The sequence below is a fragment of the Heptranchias perlo genome, chromosome 30 (genome assembly GCF_035084215.1).
Source record: "Heptranchias perlo isolate sHepPer1 chromosome 30, sHepPer1.hap1, whole genome shotgun sequence".
In the NCBI taxonomy this organism is placed as follows: domain Eukaryota; kingdom Metazoa; phylum Chordata; class Chondrichthyes; order Hexanchiformes; family Hexanchidae; genus Heptranchias; species Heptranchias perlo.
The window spans coordinates 29,995,148-30,015,173 of NC_090354.1; the positions used below are offsets into that span (position 1 = coordinate 29,995,148).

The 20,026-nt window shown below is 41.0% G+C and overlaps 1 protein-coding gene across 1 annotated transcript in view; it reads left to right on the top strand.

Annotated features, from left to right (window-relative positions):
• Window positions 1–20,026, top strand: part of LOC137300025 (angiotensin-converting enzyme-like) — a 225,296-nt gene that overhangs the window by 154,953 nt on the left and 50,317 nt on the right. Inside the window, exons 13-14 of the mRNA XM_067969117.1 lie at window positions 3,917–4,053; window positions 5,464–5,622. Coding sequence (XP_067825218.1) covers window positions 3,917–4,053; window positions 5,464–5,622 — 296 coding nt within the window. The remainder of the gene's footprint in view (window positions 1–3,916; window positions 4,054–5,463; window positions 5,623–20,026) is intronic.

Genomic DNA, 20,026 nt, shown 5'->3' on the forward strand with positions numbered 1-20,026 from the left:
TCTGTAGTACAATCCTATCAAAGTGATCTCTCCCTTCTTATTTTTCAGTTCTACCCATATGGACTCAGTGGGCGAACCCTCGGATATATCCCCTCTCACTACTGCCGTGATGTTCTCCCTAATCAAGAACGCAACTCTCCCTCCTCTCTTACCTCCTGCTCTATATCTTTCCTATAGCATCTGTACCCTGGAACATTGAGCTGCCAGTCCTGCCCCTCCCTTAGCCATGTTTCAGTAATAGCTATAACATCCCAGTCCCATGTACCCATCCATGCCCTGAGTTCATCTGCCTTGCCCATCAGACTTCTTGCATTGAAATAAATGCAGTTTAATCTCGACTTCCCTTGGTCTTTGCCCTGCTTTCTCAGACCATCTGTCCGGTCATGTTCTGTACACTCTCCCTTACTGCCTTTTGTTTCTGTCACCACTTTATTTCCCACTGACTTCCTGCATCGGTTCCCATCCCCCTGCCACATTAGTTTAAACCCTCCCCAACAGCACTGGCAAACACTCCCCCTAGGACATTGGTTCCAGTCCTGCCCAGATGCAGACCGTCCAATTTGTACTGGTCCCACCTCCCCCAGAACCGGTTCCAATGGCCCAGGAATTTGAATCCCTCCAGCTTGCACCATCTCTCAAGCCACGTATTCATCTTAGCTATCCTGTCATTCCTACTCTGACTAACCCGTGGCACTGGTAGCAATCCTGAGATTACTACCTTTGAGGTCCTACTCTTTAGTTTAACTCCTAACTCCCTAAATTCAGCTTGTCGGACCTCATCCTGTTTTTTACCTATATCGTTGGTGCCTATATGCACCACGACAACTGGCTGTTCACCCTCCCCCTCCAGAATGTCCTGCAGCCGCTCCGAGACATCCTTGACCCTTGCACCAGGGAGGCAACATACCATCCTGGAGTCTCGGTTGCGTCCGCAGAAACGCCTGTCTATTCCCCTTACAATCGAGTCCCCTATCACTATAGCTCTGCCACTCTTTTTCCTGCCCTCCTGTGCAGCAGAGCCAGCCACGGTGCCATGAACCTGGCCACTGCCACCTTCCCCTGGTGAGTCATCTCCGCCAACAGTATCCAAAACGGTATACCTGTTTTGGAGGGAGATGACCGCAGGGGACCCCTGCACTGCCTTCCTACTCTTCCTCTGTCTGTTGGTCACCCATTCACTATCTCCCTCAGTAATTTTTATCTGCGGTGTGACCAACTCACTGAACGTGCTATCCACGACTTTCTCAGCATCGCGGATGCTCCAAAGTGAGTCCATCCGCAGCTCCAGAGCCGTCAAGCGGTCAAACAATAGCTGCAGCTGGACACACTTCCCGCAGGTGAAGGAATCAGGGATACAGGAAGGAGCCCTGAATTCCCACATCCCACAAGAGGAACATGACACGGCGCTGGGATCTCCTGCCATGACTTAACCCTTAAATTAGCTTAAGAACAACTACAATGTCAAGACAAAAAAAAAGGAAAGAAAAACTACTTACCACTCCCTTTAAGGAGTTTACTCCTTTAAATTGTTCTCAATTTAGAGAATGTTAACTACACTGGGGACCTTGATTCACTAAAAAATAAACGCTACTTCCTATAAGACCTGCAGACCTTCCCTTTCCTTTTACTTCAGTTACTGTAGATAAGGAGAAATACTCACCTGAACCTACTCACCAATCAGGTGCCTCCCCTGTGTCGCGTCCCGATCTGATTCCTGACGTCACTTCGAACTCGGTCGCAGCTCCGCTCGGCTCCTCTCAGCGCTCTGAAATCCCGCCTTTTATCGGACGCTCCCTCCGCTCGGCTCGGCTCCTCTCAGCGCTCTGAAATCCCGCCTTTTATCGGACGCTCCCTCCGCTCGGCTCGGCTCCTCTCAGCTGTTCTCAGCGCTCTGAAATCCCGCCTTTTATCGGACGCTCCCTCCGCTCGGCTCGGCTCCTCTCAGCGCTCTGAAATCCCGCCTTTTATTGGACGCTCCCTCCGCTCGGCTCGGCTCCTCTCAGCTGTTCTCAGCGCTCTGAAATCCCGCCTTTTATCGGACGCTCCCTCCGCTCGGCTCGGCTCCTCTCAGCGCTCTGAAATCCCGCCTTTTATCGGACGCTCCCTCCGCTCGGCTCGGCTCCTCTCAGCTGCACTCAGCGCTCTGAAATCCCGCCTTTTATCGGACGCTCCCTCCGCTCGGCTCGGCTCCTCTCAGCGCTCTGAAATCCCGCCTTTTATCGGACGCTCCCTCCGCTCGGCTCGGCTCCTCTCAGCTGTTCTCAGCGCTCTGAAATCCCGCCTTTTATCGGACGCTCCCTCCGCTCGGCTCGGCTCCTCTCAGCGCTCTGAAATCCCGCCTTTTATCGGACGCTCCCTCCGCTCGGCTCGGCTCCTCTCAGCGCTCTGAAATCCCGCCTTTTATCGGACGCTCCCTCCGCTCGGCTCGGCTCCTCTCAGCGCTCTGAAATCCCGCCTTTTATCGGACGCTCCCTCCGCTCGGCTCGGCTCCTCTCAGCGCTCTGAAATCCCGCCTTTTATCGGACGCTCCCTCCGCTCGGCTCGGCTCCTCTCAGCCGAGCCGAGGGAGCGTCTTTATGTTCCTATGAGTAACTTTCACCCTCACAGCCTGGGTAATAATCTGGCAAACAGCCCGCCTGTTATAGAATCATCAGTGGCGATGAAAATCCACGTGTTCAATAATGGCCGGGCGAAGCGCTCACGGGGCGGGGAGGGGGCGGGGAGGGGGCGGGGAGGGGGCGGGGGACGGGGAGGGGGCGGGGAGGGGGCGGGGCGGGGGAGGGGGCGGGGAGGGGGAGGGGAGGGGGGAGGGGAGGGGGCGGGGGGGGCGGGGGGCGGGGAGGGGGCGGGGGGGCGGGGCGGGGGGGGCGGGGGGGGCAGGAAAGGGGTGGGGTGATGTTTACTCCCACGAGTGAGCTTGCTGCTATCTCCCAGCAACCCACCAGGCTGCAGGCTGGATCACCGTTACTAATTCTCAATATCGCACTTATATTTTAAAAATTAAATTATAAGGAATCAAAGTTGAAGAAAAGAAAGGATTGATTTCAACTTTCAGCGGTGTCGGAGAATGGATGATCGCGGATCGACCGCCCGTTATACAACCCAACTGATTTTCCTTTCACTTGATGTCAACTTTTAGAAAGAAATAAAGAACTTGTATTTATATAGCGCCTTTCACAGCCTCACAGCCTCACAGCCAATGAAGTATTTTTGAAGTGCAGTCACTGTTGTAATGTAGGAAACGTGGCATTCAATTTGAGCACAGCAAGATCCCACAAACAGCAATGTGATAATGATCAGATAATCTATTTTTTAGTGGTGTTGGTTGAGGGATAAATATTGGCCAGGACTTCCATCAAATCAACCTGGGTGGCCAAGCACAGACCTGGACTACCCAAGGTGTACCCTATTTGTGTGTAGCCACAGTCCATCTCCAGTCACCCCTGTGCTCACTGACCTACATTGACTCTCAATCCACCAACACTTCGATTTTAAAATTCTCATCCTTGTGTTCACATCCCTCCACGGGCTCACCCCTCCCTATCTCTGTAACCTCTTCCGGCCCTACAATCCTCCAAGATCTCTGCGCTCCTCCAATTCTGGCCTCTTATGCATCCACCAATCCCTTCACCCCACCATTGGTGGCCGTGCCTTCAGCTGTCTGGACCCTACACTCTGGAATTCCCTCCCTAAACCTCTCTGCCTCTCTACCTCTCTCTCCTCATTTAAGACACTCCTTAAAATCTACCTCTGTGGAACTAATACCTCCTTATGTGGCTTGGCGTCAATTTTTTATTTGCTTACGCTCCTGTGAAGCACCTTGGGATGTTTTACTATGTTAATGATGCTGTATAAATGCAAGTTGTTGTTGATGTTTTCATTTCATGACTATAATTTTTTGTTTGGTTTCTTGCAGAGAAAATCACTGATGAAAAAAGAGCAAAGAGCTTTATAGATAACTACAACACGACCACAGAGAAGGTGTGGTTTGACTACACAGAGGCCTCATGGTCATACAATACCAACATCACCGAACATAACAACCAGGTCATGGTACGTTCACTCTATAAGATTATGAGGGGCTTGACAGGGTAGATGCTGAGAGGTTGTTTCCCCTGGCTGGAGAGTCTAGAACTAGGGGGCATAGTCTCAGGATAAGGGGTCGGCCATTTAAGACTGAGATGAGAAGGAATTTCTTCACTCAGAGGGTTGTGAATCTTTGGAATTCTCTACCCCAGAGGGCTGTGGATGCTGAATCATTGAATATATTTAAGGCTGAGATACCCAGATTTCTGGAATCAAGGGGAATCAAGAGATATGGGGATCGGGCAGGAAAGTGGAGTTGAGGTCGGAGATCAGCCATGATCTGATTGAATGGCGGAGCAGGCTCGTGGGGCCATGTGGCCGACTCCTGCTCCTATTTCTTATGTTCTAATGTAAGTTATATTTGGACTCAGGGACCATATTAACCAAAATTGAAGGCAGTGGTCCTCATGTTTATTTCTCGAGGAGGCCAACATTTCACTGCCCAATGATGTCATAATTCAGTGGAGACAATTATAATTCAGTGTTTGAATCCACAAAAGGTGCAGAGTAGAAAACGTGAAAAAAACACAACTTGAGTTCTCCGGGAATCAAACCGAATATGATGAGTCCTGCCAATGAGTGACCTCCGATGACAATAAACCACCATTAGTGAGGCCCTACTGATCGACAATAGACCACTATCGACTTATCCTTGGCACTGTACAATAGACCATCATTGGCAAAGCCTTGCCATGGGGCAGTAGACTACCATTGACTAGTCCCTGCTGATATACCATAGAAACATAGAAAATAGGAGCAGTAGGAGGCCACTCGGCCCTTCGAGCCTGCTCCGCCATTCATTATGATCATGGCTGATCCTTAATCTCAATACCATATTCCTGCTCTCTCTCCATACCCCTTGATGCCTTTTGTGTCAAGAAATCTATCATAGACCGTCAATGATGAGGTTGTGGTACTGGATAGTAAATTACCACTGACAAACCCTGTCAACAGGACAAGAGATCACCATATATCACTCACAAATTAATTGTATGTGCATGTGTGTCTCCGGAGCTTTGTCTCTGAGAATCCTTAGCGGTGAGTATGATTGTGAACAAAAGTGCTTCTGCAGCAGTGTGTGTGTGTACTTTGTACATGAGTGTGTGCCAATGTGAACGTGGTGCGGGCGCGAGCATGTGTTTTTTGTGTGGCCAAATGTGCGCATGTGTGTGTCTGAGTGAGTGTGTGTGCAGATGGCTGCGTGCAAGTGTCTCAGTGGTGTCTGTGAGTGTATGTGAGTTTGTGCATGTGTCTGCACGAGTGCATGTACCCGACCGTGTATATGTATGTGTGAATGAGTGTGTGCGCACAAAAATACTCGTGTATACCCGTGTGTCACAGCTGGAAAATGCCTCATGACTTCTTTTCTTTAATCAGCTGGAAAAAAGCCTAGAGATGTCCAACCACTCCCTAGTGTATGGCCTGCAAGCTCGGCAGTTCGACTACACAGACTTCCAAAACCAGGAAACGAAACGTATTCTGAAGAAACTGAGTGACATTGAACGTGCCGCACTTCCTGAGGTGGAAGTGAAGGAGGTCAGTGTAGTTCCTACGTTCCCACGTAGCTATTATGTTTTTACAGTAAAGTGCTTCTTGTTATGTGACTATAGATAGAGGTCTCAGTGCATTAGGTGCATCTATTTTTTGACATAAACTTTGCCCGTGTGGGTACGGAGCGAGAGGCACAATCAGAGAAACCTGTCAACAAATTCATACCAGCTTGCAGGTACAGACTGCAGGACAGGGCCCATTAGGTAGCACAGACTGTCGCTGTCTTGGTGCTGATTCAATTTTGAAACAGATAGTCTAGTTATTGTGTAAATGGTTTGCCTGTAAACTCGTTAGATCTCCTGTGGTGTTACTCATGGCGAGTCTGACTTTATGCTGTTGCAACAGGACGGTGCTGGGGTATGGGAGTGGGGGAGGGCTGAACGTCTGGATTAAAAGGATTTGGAAAGAAGTTTGTAAGGGATCTGCTCAGAGACCGCAAAGTTAAGGTTTTTGTGATGAATTCCTGAAAAATAGTGATTTTCTTATGCAGCTCAGATCGATAAATAAATATGTTCCCACACATTACACACTTACATAAATAAATCTCTCCATGTTTTACCTAGAATATCAAATGGCCACACTCTGGATTTATAACGAGGACCAAGAAATAGAAAATTTAAACAGTTAAACTAATTTACATGTTTTCCTCTTTGTTAAATATCCCCACTATACTTCTTAGTGTTATCAAAAGCTTCTATTTAAATAAACATTTAACATCAGGACTTATATTCAGCTCATCCCTTCAAACTTGAATATTCATATAGTCCTTCTAGAACTTGCCATTTATATTGATTGTTTTTTTCTGCTGACTGTTTTAAGTTCTCTCTCAGATCTACATAAATAAACAAAATGCATCTGTTGTAACCAATTAGATTATATTACAGGTCCCTCTCAGGCATTTTGCTCCATCCATGTTCCTTAGAGTCTTGGCCCAGTCAGCAAGAGTGGAAAGATCAGGCAGGATCTTCATTACGGAGAAAATTAAACAGAAAGGAAATAAAAAACTGCGAGGCCCATCACCGAGCCACAGGTGTGAAGCAAGTACTCACATAAATCCGATCACAGGGACAGGGGAGGCCGGGGCAAGGGAGGCCCAAGGTTTCCTTTTGGGGCCTGGGGGAGCTACTCCTGGCCCAATTTAATAAAAACTTACCTTGCTGGCCCTGAGTCCTGTTGCCAGCAGATCTGGCCTGGTGGGAAAGCCAGCACTGCTCCCCCGCTCAGGCCTCAGGTTAAAATAGCAGATTGGGGTCTGATGACATCATCAGAGCCCAATCTGCATATTTAAAGAGGATCCCACCGGTTTGGGGTGGGTATTCTCTGCCGCCATTAATTTAAGATTGCAGTCTGCCAGATCGAGACAGGAAAGGAGTGTGTACGACCCCCCTTCTCCATTTTAACTGCCCCCCCCCCAATCCAGTCTCAAAGCCTATCCTCTGCTGGATGAAGCTCTCATACAGATGCTGGTAGACTATCAGATCAGGAAATTACACACATCATGAAACAGGTGGGGTGTTGGTGAGTCCCGTATCTTGTGAATCTGTGGCGGCCTCTCACCCAGTTGCTGCTGGTGAAAGTAACTTGTACCCTTTGTGAGATGATGGGCACTCTCCACCCTGGAGCTTCTACTTGTGGGAAAGATTTTGGGTGTTTTAATTAACTGAAAAGAGTTTTTAACTCTCCGGAGTCTGTGTCTCAACACCTGACAATTAAACATCTGCTCCCTCCACCACCGGCGCACAGTGGCTGCAGTGTGTACCATCTACAAGATGCACTGCAGCAACTGGCCAAGGCTTCTTCGACAGCACCTCCCAAACCCGCAACCTCTACCACCTAGAAGGACAAGGGCAGCAGGCACATGGGAACAACACCACGTGCAAGTTTCCCTCCAAGTCACACACCATCCCGACTTGGAAATATATTGGCCGTTCCTTCATCGTCGCTGGGTCAAAATCCTGGAACTCCCTTCCTAACAGCACTGTGGGACTTGAACCCACAACCTTCAGAGGCAAGAGTGCTGCCAACTGAGCCATGGCTGACATCTTACACCAAACATAGTGAAAGTTCAACCAAATCAGTACCAATTGCTGAGTAACATATTTACTGTTAAAATAGACATCACCCTGTAGAACTCATGCAGCATATTTAGGTCACCGCTGTAAGGAGGCATCCAGCTGTGTAAAGCTTAAAAGTAAATCAAAATCTTTCCAGCTTTCTACCTCTCTCTCCACCTTTAAAATGCTCCTTAAAACCTATCTCTTTGATCAAGCTTTTGGTCACCTGTCCTAATATCTCCTTATGTGGCTCGGTGTCAAATTTTGTCTGATGAAGCTCCTGTGAAACGCCTTGGGGCATTTTACAGGCGCTGTATAAATGCAAGTTGTTGTGTATTTCTGTTGTATGACTGTGTTTCTAATTTCAACAGAACTAACTGAAAGGTCAGTGACCTTTATTCAGACCCTAATCCTTCTGCTCAGTAACCATATCTGCCAAATAACAATGACTTGTCACCGAGGCCTTTAAGCATGCAGTCAGAATGGACAGTCTATTGCCACTACCTCTGGGCTACTCCAAAGTGCTGTGACATACATACAGATGGAATAATATGGGATTCATGAGATTCTTTTGCATGCATGTCCTTTAAATGGCTGCTGCAGCCCTTTAAATAGTTGCAATGTTTTAAAATTCCCAGTCAGTGCATGCAAGCTCCCAACAGCAGAATTCCCACATTACAGTTTTCCTACCAAAATCACAAACAACCAGGATTTAACCCTTTCTCTCCTCAGAATCACACCCAATTGTCTTTACATAGGATCAAACAGCACAGAAGGAGGCCATTCGGCCCATCGTGCCTGTGCCGGCTCTTTGAAAGAGCTATCCAATTAGCCGCACTGCCCTACTTTTTCCCCACAGCCCTGCAAATTTTTCCTTTTCAAATATTTATCCAATTCCCTTTTGAAAGTTACTATTGAATCTGCTTCCTCCACCCTTTCAGGCAGAGCATTCCGCTTTTTGAGAAGGGAGAGAGAGGGAAACCAGGGAATTATAGACCAGTTAGCCTAACATCTGTTGTGGGGAAAATGCTGGAGTCTATAATTAAGGATAGGGTGACTAAACACCTCGAGAATTTTCAGTTAATCAGAGAGAGCCAGCATGGATTTGTGAAAGGTAGGTCGTGCCTGACAAACCTGATTGAATTTTTTGAAGAGGTGACTAAAGTAGTGGACAGGGGAATGTCAATGGATGTTATTTATATGGACGTCCAGAAGGCATTTGATAAGGTCCCACATAAGAGACTGCTAGCTAAGATAGAAGCCCATGGAATCAAGGGAAAAGTACGGACTTGGTTAGGAAGTTGGCTGAGCGAAAGGCGACAGAGAGTAGGGATAATGGGTAGGTACTCACATTGGCAGGATGTGACTAGTGGAGTCCCGCAGGGATCTGTCTTGGGGCCTCAATTATTCATAATATTTATTAACGACTTAGATGAAGGCATAGAAAGTCTCATATCTAAGTTTGCTGTTGACACAAAGATTGGTACAACACCAGGTTATAGTCCAACAGCTTTATTTAAAATCACAAGCTTTCGGAGGCTTCCTCCTTCGTCACACTCACCTGACAAAGGAGGAAAGCTCCAAAAGCTTGTGATTTTAAATAAAGCTGTTGGACTATAACCTGGTGTTGTAAGACTCCTTACATTTGTCCACCCCAGTCCATCACCGGCATCTCCACATCAAAGATTGGTGGCATTGTAAGCAGTGTTGATGAAAACTTAAAATTACAAAGGGATATTGATAGATTAGGTGAATGGGCAAAACTGTGGCAAATGGAATTCAATGTAGACAAATGTGAGGTCATCCACTTTGGATCAAAAAAGGATAGAACAGGGTACTTTCTAAATGGTAAAAAGTTAAAAACAGTGGATGTCCAAAGGTACTTAGGGGTTCAGGTACATAGATCATTGAAGTGTCACGAACAGGTGCAGAAAATAATCAGGAAGGCTAATGGAATGCTGGCCTTTATATCTAGAGGACTAGAGTACAAGGGGGCAGAAGTTATGCTGCAGCTATACAAAACCCTGGTTAGACCGCACCTGGAGTACTGTGAGCAGTTCTGGGCACCGCACCTTCGGAAGGACATATTGGCCTTGGAGGCAGTGCAGCGTAGGTTTACTAGAATGATACCCGGACTTCAAGGGTTAAGTTACGAGGAGAGATTACACAAATTGGGGTTGTATTCTCTGAAGTTTCGAAGGTTAAGGGGTGATCTGATCGAAGTTTATAAGATATTAAGGGGAACGGATAGGGTGGATAGAGAGAAACTATTTCCGCTGGTTGGGGATTCCAGGAGTAGGGGGCACAGTCTAAAAATTAGAGCCAGACCTTTCAGGAGTGAGATTAGAAAACATTTCTACACACAAAGGATGGTAAAAGTTTGGAACTTTCTTCCATAAACGGCAATTGATACTAGCTCAATTGCTAAATTTAAATCTGAGATAGATAGCTTTTTGGCAACCAAAGGTATTAAGGGATATGGGCTAAAGGCAGGTATATGGAGTTAGATCACAGATCAGCCATGATCTTATCAAATGGCGGAGCAGGCACGAGGGGCTGAATGGCCTACTCCTGTTCCTATGTTCCTATTCCAGATCATAACAACTCGCTGCGTAAAAACATTTCTCCTCATCTCACCTCTGGTTCTTTTGCCAATAATCTTAAATCTGTGTCTTTTGGTTATCGACCCTCCCATCATTGGAAACAGTTTCTCCCTAGTTACTCTATCAAAACCCTTCATGTTTTGAAAACATGTAGAGATTTCTCATAAGCCAGTTCTAAAATATATTCCAATGCTTTATTGAAAACAGAAATGGCAGACCAGGTACACTATGTTCGAGCCTCAGCTTTGATCAATGCGATCTGTTATTTGCTTTCCTCCTGATCTTACGGAGAAACCAAAATGTAATTTGTGATCGTAGTCAAGGGTTAATCTCAAACAGGCTATTGTGCAGGTACCAAATACATTACAGACCATTATCCCATTGTTTACTGAGGTGTAATGCTGTTAAAATTTTGCTTGCCTGCCAGAGGAATATAGGAACAGTCCTTCGAGCCCGTTCTGCCATTCAACTACATCATGGTTGATCTATACCTCAACTCCATTTTCCCACCTTAGCTCCATATCCCTTGATACCCTTACCCAACAAAAATCTATCGCGCTCCATTTTGAAGGCACCAATTGTCCCAGTATCCACAACCTTTTGGGGGAGAGAGTCCATATTTCTACTATCCTTTGTGTGAAGAAGTGCTTCCCGATTTCGCTCCTGAATGTCCGAGCTCTAATTTTAAGATTATGTCCCCTTGTTCTTGATTCCACCACCAAAGGAAATAGTTTTCTCTGTAGCTACCCTATCGAATCCTTTTAACATTCGAAACAATCTGTCCTGCAAAGAAAGAGACATATGGCATACATAATAACGGATGGAATTAAGGGGAATGTGGCCGTATGATTAGGAGATGATTGCTGGGCAGAGAGGTTGAAGGAAGTTTCTTGAACTGGAAAGGTGTGACGGATGCTGTCCCACCCTTACTTACCACGCACATGAATAAAGGGAACAATAGTGAAATTTGGTGACAAAGGAAAATTCAGGGGAGCAGAGGGGGTGCGGCAAATAGCAACAAAGATTGTGAAAGGCTGCAGGAGGACATAGTTAGGCTGGCTAGATGGGCAGATTAGAGGCAGATGCAGTTCAACATAGCGAAATGTGAATAATACATGCCCTGGTAAGAATGGGGGAAAAAAGCACACTTTTAATGGTAAGATGCTAAAAGGAATAGAGGACCAGAAGGACCTTGGTCTGACTATCCTATGTAGTAATTAATGTGAATTGTATAGTATTTGATGTGAATTACTGATTGTTCAGTAGTATTGTAGTATTTGATGTGAATTTTGGATAGGGTTGTGCAGTATTTGATGTAAATTATTGAAGGTGTCCTGTAGTATTTGATGTGAATCACTGATTGTGTCCTGTAGTATTTGATGTGAATCACTGATTGTGTCCTGTAGTATTTGATGTGAATCACTGATTGTGTCCTGTAGTATTTGATGTGAATTATTGATTGTGAGGCGTTGTATTTGATGTGAATTTCCGATTATGTAGTGAAGTATCTGATGTGAATTGATGATGGTGTCGTGCAGTGTTTGATGTGAATTACTGATTGTGTCCTATCGTATTTGATGTTAATTAATGACTGTGCCATGTATTATTTTACATGAATTACTGATTGTGTCGTGTAGTATTCTACGTGAATTATTGATTGTATGGTATAGTGTTTGATGTGAATTATTGATCATGTCGCGTATTATTTGACGTGAATTTCTGATTGTGTCATGTAGAATTTCATGGGAATTACTGATGGTGCCGTACAGTATTTGTTGATAAGTATTGATTGTGTCCTGCAGTATTTGACATGATTTATTGATTGTGTTGTGTAATATTTGATGTAAATCATGGGTTGTGTCCCATGAATTTATTGAAGTAGCAAGCATTTTGAGCTTGACAAATATTAACACCTGAGACATATTAGTATATTTGTTATATTTAACGTAAGATGTTTGACCTGCCATTGCTGATTTGATGTGAATTACTGACTGTGTCGTACAGTATTTGATGTCATTTACTGATTGTGTTGCATACTATTTGATGTGAATTTCTTATTGTGTCGTTCAGTATTGGAGGTGAATTACTGATTTTCTCCTGTAGTATTTGATGTGAATTAATGAGTGCGTCATGTAATATTTAATAGAATTACTGATTCTGTCGTATATTAATTGGTATGAATTACCGATTGTGTTGTGCAGAATTTGATGTGACTTATTGATTCTGTCGTAAAATGTTTGATGAGAATTATTCATCGTGTCGTATAACATTTGCTGTGAATTATTGACTTGTTGTATGGTATTTGATGTGTATTATTGATTGTGTCAATTTGGTATTTGATGCAAATTAGTGATTGTGTCGTAAAGTATTAGATATGAATTATTCATCATGTCGTGCAGTATTTGATGTGAATTACTGATTGTGTTGCAGGGTATCTGATGTGAATTATTGATCTTTCCATGTTGTATTTGATGTGAATTACTTATGATATCATTCGGTATTTGAGGTGAATTACTCTTTATCTCCTGTATTATTTAATTTGAATTACTGATTCTGTCGTGTATTAATTGATGCAAATTACTGATTGCATCGTGTAGTATTTGATGTGAATTACTGATTGTGTCTTGTAGTATTTGACGCGAGTTATTGTTTGTGTTGTATAGTATCTGATGTGAATCATAGAATCAGATAATGGTTACAGCACAGAAGGAGGCCATTTGGCCCGTGCTGGCTCTCTGCAAGAGCAATCCAGCTAGTCCCACTCCCCCACCCTATCCCCGTAGCCCTGCAAATTTTTTTCCTTCAACTACTTATCCAGTTCCCTTTTGAAGGCCATGATTGAATCTGCCTCCACCATCCCCTCGGGCCGTGCATTCCAGATCCTAACCACAGGCTGCGTAAAAAAGTTTTTCCTCATGTCACCTTTGGTTCTTTTGCCAATCACCTTAAATCTATGTCCTCTGGTACTTGACCCTTCCGCCAATGGGAACAGTTTCTCTCTATCTACTCTGTCTAGACCCTTCATGATTTTGAATACCTCTATCAAATCTCCTCGCAACCGTCTCTGTTCCAAGGAGAACAACCCCAGCTTCTCCAGTCTAATCCATGTAATTGAACTCCCTCATCCCCAGAACTAGTCTAGTAAATCTTTTCTACACCCTCTCTAAGGCCTTCACATCCTTCCTAAAGTGCAGTGCCCAGAATTGGACACAATACTCCAGTTGCGGCCGAACCAGTGTTTCATAAAAGTTAATTATAACTTCCTTGCTTTTGTACTCTGTGCCTCTATTTATAAAGCCCAGGATCCCGTATGCTTTTTTAACCGCTTTCTCCTCCTGCCCTGCCACCTTCAGGCCTCTCTGTTCCTGCACCCCCTTTAGAATTGTTGCCTTTAGTTCATATTTCCTCTTCTTGTTCTTCCTACCAAAATGTATCACTTCGCACTTCTCTGCGTTAAATGTAATTTGCCACGTGTCTGCCCATTCCACCAGCCTGCCTGTATCCTCTTGAAGTCTACCACTAACCTCCTCACTGTTTACTACACTTCCAAGTTAGGGATCATGGGTTGTGTCCCGTAAATTTGACGTGATTTACTGATTGTATTGCAGGGTATTTGATGTGAATTATTGATTGTGCCAATATAGTATTGGATGCAAATTAGTGATTGTCGTATAGTATTGGCATGAATTATTAATCGTGCTGTGCAGTTTTTGATGTGAATTGCTGATTGTGACATGTCATATTTCATGTAAATTACTGATTGTACGTTATGGAATTTGATGTGAATTCTTGGTCGTGTCGTGTTTGATGTGAATTAGAAATTGTGTCATATAGTATTTGACATGAATTACTGATTGTGCCTTGTAGTATTTTAAGCGAATTACTGATTGTGTTCTGTAGTATTTGATTTGAGTTATAGATTGTGTCTTGCAGTATTTTAAGTGAATTACTTATGATGTCATTTGGTATTTGAGGTGAATTACTGTTTATCTCCTGTGGTATTTGATGTGAATTATTTAATTTGAATTACTGACTCTGTTGTGTACTAATTGTTGCAAATTACTAATTGCGTCTTGTAGTATTTGATGTTAATTACTGATTGTATCTTGTAGTGTTTCATGTTAATTACTGATTGTGTCCTGTAGTGTATCATGTGAATTACTGGTTGTGTCCTGTAGTATTTGATGTCAATAACTGATTGTCTCACTTAAAATTTGATGTGAATTACTGATTGTGCCATACATTATTTGTTGATAAGTATTGATTGTGTCATGTAGTATTTGATATGAATTATTGATTGTGTCATGTAGTATTTGATATGAATTATTGATTGTGTCATGTAGTATTTGATATGAATTATTGATTGTGTCATGTAGTATTTGATATGAATTATTGATTGTGTCATGTAGTATTTGATATGAATTATTGATTGTGTCATGTAGTATTTGATATGAATTATTGATTGTGTCATGTAGTATTTGATGTGAATCATGGGTTGTGTCCCATAAATTTGACCTGATTTACTGATTGTGTTGCATAGTATTTGATATGAATACTGTTGTGTTGTGTAGTGTTTGATGTGAATTACTCACTGTGTCCTAAAGCACTGTGTCCTATTGACACTCATTGTGTCGTACAGCATTTGATGTGAATTACTGACGTGTTGTGCAGTATTTGGTGTAATTTATTGATTGTGTGTGTCACATAGAATTTGTTGTCAATTTCTGATCTTGTCATGTAGTATTTGATGTGAATTACTTATCTTGTCATTCAGTATTGGAGGTGAATTACTGATTTTCTCCTATAATATTTGATGTGAATTAATGAGTGTGCCATGTATTATTTGATTTGAATTACTGATTGTGTTGTGTAATGTTTGATGTGACTTACTGATTGTGTCATGTAGCACTTCTTGTGAATTACTGATTGTGTTGTATAGTATTTGATATGAATTACTGATCATGTTATGTAATATTTGCTGTGAATTATTGATTGTGCCAATATAATATTGGATGCAAATTAGTGATTATGTCGTATAGAATTTGGCGTGAATTACTAATCATGCCTTGCAGTTATTGATGTGAATTATTGATCGTATCGTATAGTATTTGATGTGACTTACTGATTGTGTCGTGTCATATTTCATGTGATTGTATGTTATGGAATTTGATGTGAATTATTGATCGAGTCATTTAGTGTTTGAATTACTAATTGTGTCATGTAGTATTTTAAATGGACTACTGATTTTGACCTATAGTATTTGATTCAAATTAATGATTGTGCCCTGTATTCTTTAATGCAAATTATTGATTGTGTTGTGTAGTATTTGAAGTGAATTACTGATAGCGTCATACAGTATTTGTTGATAAGTATTGATTGTTTCCTACGGTATTTGACATGAATTATTGATTGTGTCATGTAGTATTTGATATGAATTATTGATTGTGTCATGTAGTATTTGATGTGAATTATCGATTGTGTCATGTAGTATTTGATATGAATTATTGATTGTGTCATATAGTATTTGATATGAATTATTGATTGTGTCATGTAGTATTTGATGTGAATTATCGATTGTGTCATGTAGTATTTGATATGAATTATTGATTGTGTCATATAGTATTTGATATGAATTATTGATTGTGTCGTATAATATTTGATGTCAATTATTGATTGTGTCATGTAGTATTTGATATGAATTATTGATTGTGTCATGTAGTATTTGATGTGAATCATGGGTTGTGTCCCATAAATTTGACCTGGTTTACTGATTGTGTCGTATAGTATTTGATGTGAATTATTGATTGTGTCATGTAGTATTTGATGTGAATTATTGATTGTGTGTTGTAGTATTTGATGTGAATTATTGATTGTGTTGTGTGGCATTTGATGTGAATTACTGATTGTGTCGTGTACTATTTGCTGTGAATTAGTGATTCTGCCATAGTGTATTATAGTGTGAATTACTGATTGCATTGCATAGTATATAATAGTGTGAATTACTGATTGTGTCGTGTAATATTTGATGTGACTTTTTGATAGTATCGTGTAGTGTTTGATGTGAATTATTGATTAGTGTAGCATTTGAGTGTGCCATATACTATTTGTTTTGAATTACTGAATCTACCGTGTACTAATTGATGTGTATTACTTATTGTGTTGTGCAGCATTTGATCTGAATTACTGATTGTGTCATGTAGTGTTTGATGTGACTTACTGATGGTGTCGTATTTCCTGTGAATTACTGATTGTATATTTTAGAATTTGATGTGAATTATTGATTGTGTCATGCAGTATTTGATGTTCATTGTTGATGGTGTTGTGTAATATTTCACGTGAATTACTGATTGTGTTGCATATTATTTCATGTAATTTGCTGATTGTGTCGTGTAGTATTAGATGTGAATTACTTATTAGCCCAGAAGTTGCTTTTAAAATAATGCTGAGCCTAACAGCGCTCACCGTTATTAGTGGCAAAATCAAACAGCAAGTTCTGGTGACTGCACATACACAATCAAACGTGGAAATCCGGAACTTGCTTCACCTGGTTCACTGGTGATCTGTCAACTTTGCGTTAAAGGGACCTCACAGCTGCAATCAATGGACCAGCGCCACCCTGCTGCATTTCTCAGCTGGAAATAAACTAATCTCGCCACAAAACTGCTCCGCTGAGTTTTTTAAGTCTTAATTAAGTTTTAACAGTGTGGTAAGTATTAATGACTGCCAAATAACCTCTCTGGCACTGAAAATTAATTTTTAAAAATGTGGTGTCTCATTATACCCGATTTTAATAGTTTTTGGACTTTTAAAAAAAAGTTTTAAAAATTTTTTAAATATTTTTACATTTTCCTTTTGCCTTTTTTTCTCACAGTCTTTTAATCTCACCCTCTCTTTATTTCACTGTCTTTAACTGTTTTTGAAATTATTTTGCTGTTGTAGCTTTCACTTCCTGGTTTTGACTCGTTGTAGCTTTCACTTCCTGGTTTTGACGCTTCGCGACTTGTCAACGATGCTGGAATCTGATTGGTTGAGGGGAGGGAGCGATCCTCTCATCGGCCACATAGGCCCTGGGTCCCCGGGCGTTAACGCTGGATTGTTTTTGACTCACCATTCAAGGGAGTTGCCACACAAAAAGCCCGCGCTAAGTTTGTGCGTGAGTATAAATCTATGGGATGGCGGGCGCCATTCGTTCGCTGCTCAGAGTAAACTACGGGCCATTGTGCAGTACAGTATTTGATGTGAATTAATGATTGTGTAGTACAGTATTTGATGTGAATTAATGATTGTGTAGTACAGTATTTGATGTGAATTAATGATTGTGTAGTACAGTATTTGGTGTGAATTAATGATTGTGTAGTACAGTATTTGGTGTGAATTAATGATTGTGTAGTACAGTATTTGGTGTGAATTAATGATTGTGTAGTACGGTATTTGGTGTGAATTAATGATTGTGTAGTACAGTATTTGGTGTGAATTAATGATTGTGTAGTACAGTATTTGGTGTGAATTAATGATTGTGTAGTACAGTATTTGGTGTGAATTAATGATTGTGTAGTACAGTATTTGATGTGAATTAATGATTGTGTAGTACAGTATTTGGTGTGAATTAATGATTGTGTAGTACAGTATTTGGTGTGAATTAATGATTGTGTAGTACAGTATTTGGTGTGAATTAATGATTGTGTAGTACAGTATTTGGTGTGAATTAATGGTTGTGTAGTACAGTATTTGGTGTGAATTAATGATTGTGTAGTACAGTATTTGGTGTGAATTAATGATTGTGTAGTACAGTATTTGGTGTGAATTAATGGTTGTGTAGTACAGTATTTGATGTGAATTAATGATTGTGTAGTACAGTATTTGATGTGAATTAATGATTGTGTAGTACAGTATTTGGTGTGAATTAATGATTGTGTAGTACAGTATTTGGTGTGAATTAATGATTGTGTAGTACAGTATTTGGTGTGAATTAATGATTGTGTAGTACAGTATTTGGTGTGAATTAATGATTGTGTAGTACAGTATTTGGTGTGAATTAATGATTGTGTAGTACAGTATTTGGTGTGAATTAATGATTGTGTAGTACAGTATTTGGTGTGAATTAATGATTGTGTAGTACAGTATTTGGTGTGAATTAATGATTGTGTAGTACAGTATTTGGTGTGAATTAATGATTGTGTAGTACAGTATTTGGTGTGAATTAATGATTGTGTAGTACAGTATTTGGTGTGAATTAATGATTGTGTAGTACAGTATTTGATGTGAATTAATGGTTGTGTAGTACAGTATTTGGTGTGAATTAATGATTGTGTAGTACAGTATTTGGTGTGAATTAATGGTTGTGTAGTACAGTATTTGGTGTGAATTAATGATTGTGTAGTACAGTATTTGGTGCGAATTAATGGTTGTGTAGTACAGTATTTGGTGCGAATTAATGGTTGTGTAGTACAGTATTTGGTGCGAATTAATGGTTGTGTAGTACAGTATTTGGTGCGAATTAATGATTGTGTAGTACAGTATTTGGTGTGAATTAATGATTGTGTAGTACAGTATTTGGTGTGAATTAATGATTGTGTAGTACAGTATTTGGTGTGAATTAATGATTGTGTAGTACAGTATTTGGTGTGAATTAATGATTGTGTAGTACAGTATTTGGTGTGAATTAATGATTGTGTAGTACAGTATTTGGTGTGAATTAATGATTGTGTAGTACAGTATTTGGTGTGAATTAATGATTGTGTAGTACAGTATTTGGTGTGAATTAATGATTGTGTAGTACAGTATTTGGTGTGAATTAATGATTGTGTAGTACAGTATTTGGTGTGAATTAATGATTGTGTAGTACAGTATTTGGTGTGAATTAATGATTGTGTAGTACAGTATTTGGTGTGAATTAATGATTGTGTAGTACAGTATTTGATGTGAATTAATGGTTGTGTAGTACAGTATTTGGTGTGAATTAATGATTGTGTAGTACAGTATTTGGTGTGAATTAATGGTTGTGTAGTACAGTATTTGGTGTGAATTAATGGTTGTGTAGTACAGTATTTGGTGTGAATTAATGATTGTGTAGTACAGTATTTGGTGTGAATTAATGATTGTGTAGTACAGTATTTGGTGTGAATTAATGATTGTGTAGTACAGTATTTGGTGTGAATTAATGATTGTGTAGTACAGTATTTGGTGTGAATTAATGATTGTGTAGTACAGTATTTGGTGTGAATTAATGATTGTGTAGTACAGTATTTGGTGTGAATTAATGATTGTGTAGTACAGTATTTGGTGTGAATTAATGATTGTGTAGTACAGTATTTGGTGTGAATTAATGGTTGTGTAGTACAGTATTTGGTGTGAATTAATGATTGTGTAGTACAGTATTTGGTGTGAATTAATGATTGTGTAGTACAGTATTTGGTGTGAATTAATGATTGTGTAGTACAGTATTTGGTGTGAATTAATGATTGTGTAGTACAGTATTTGGTGTGAATTAATGGTTGTGTAGTACAGTATTTGGTGTGAATTAATGATTGTGTAGTACAGTATTTGGTGTGAATTAATGATTGTGTAGTACAGTATTTGATGTGAATTAATGATTGTGTAGTACAGTATTTGGTGTGAATTAATGATTGTGTAGTACAGTATTTGGTGTGAATTAATGATTGTGTAGTACAGTATTTGGTGTGAATTAATGGTTGTGTAGTACAGTATTTGGTGTGAATTAATGATTGTGTA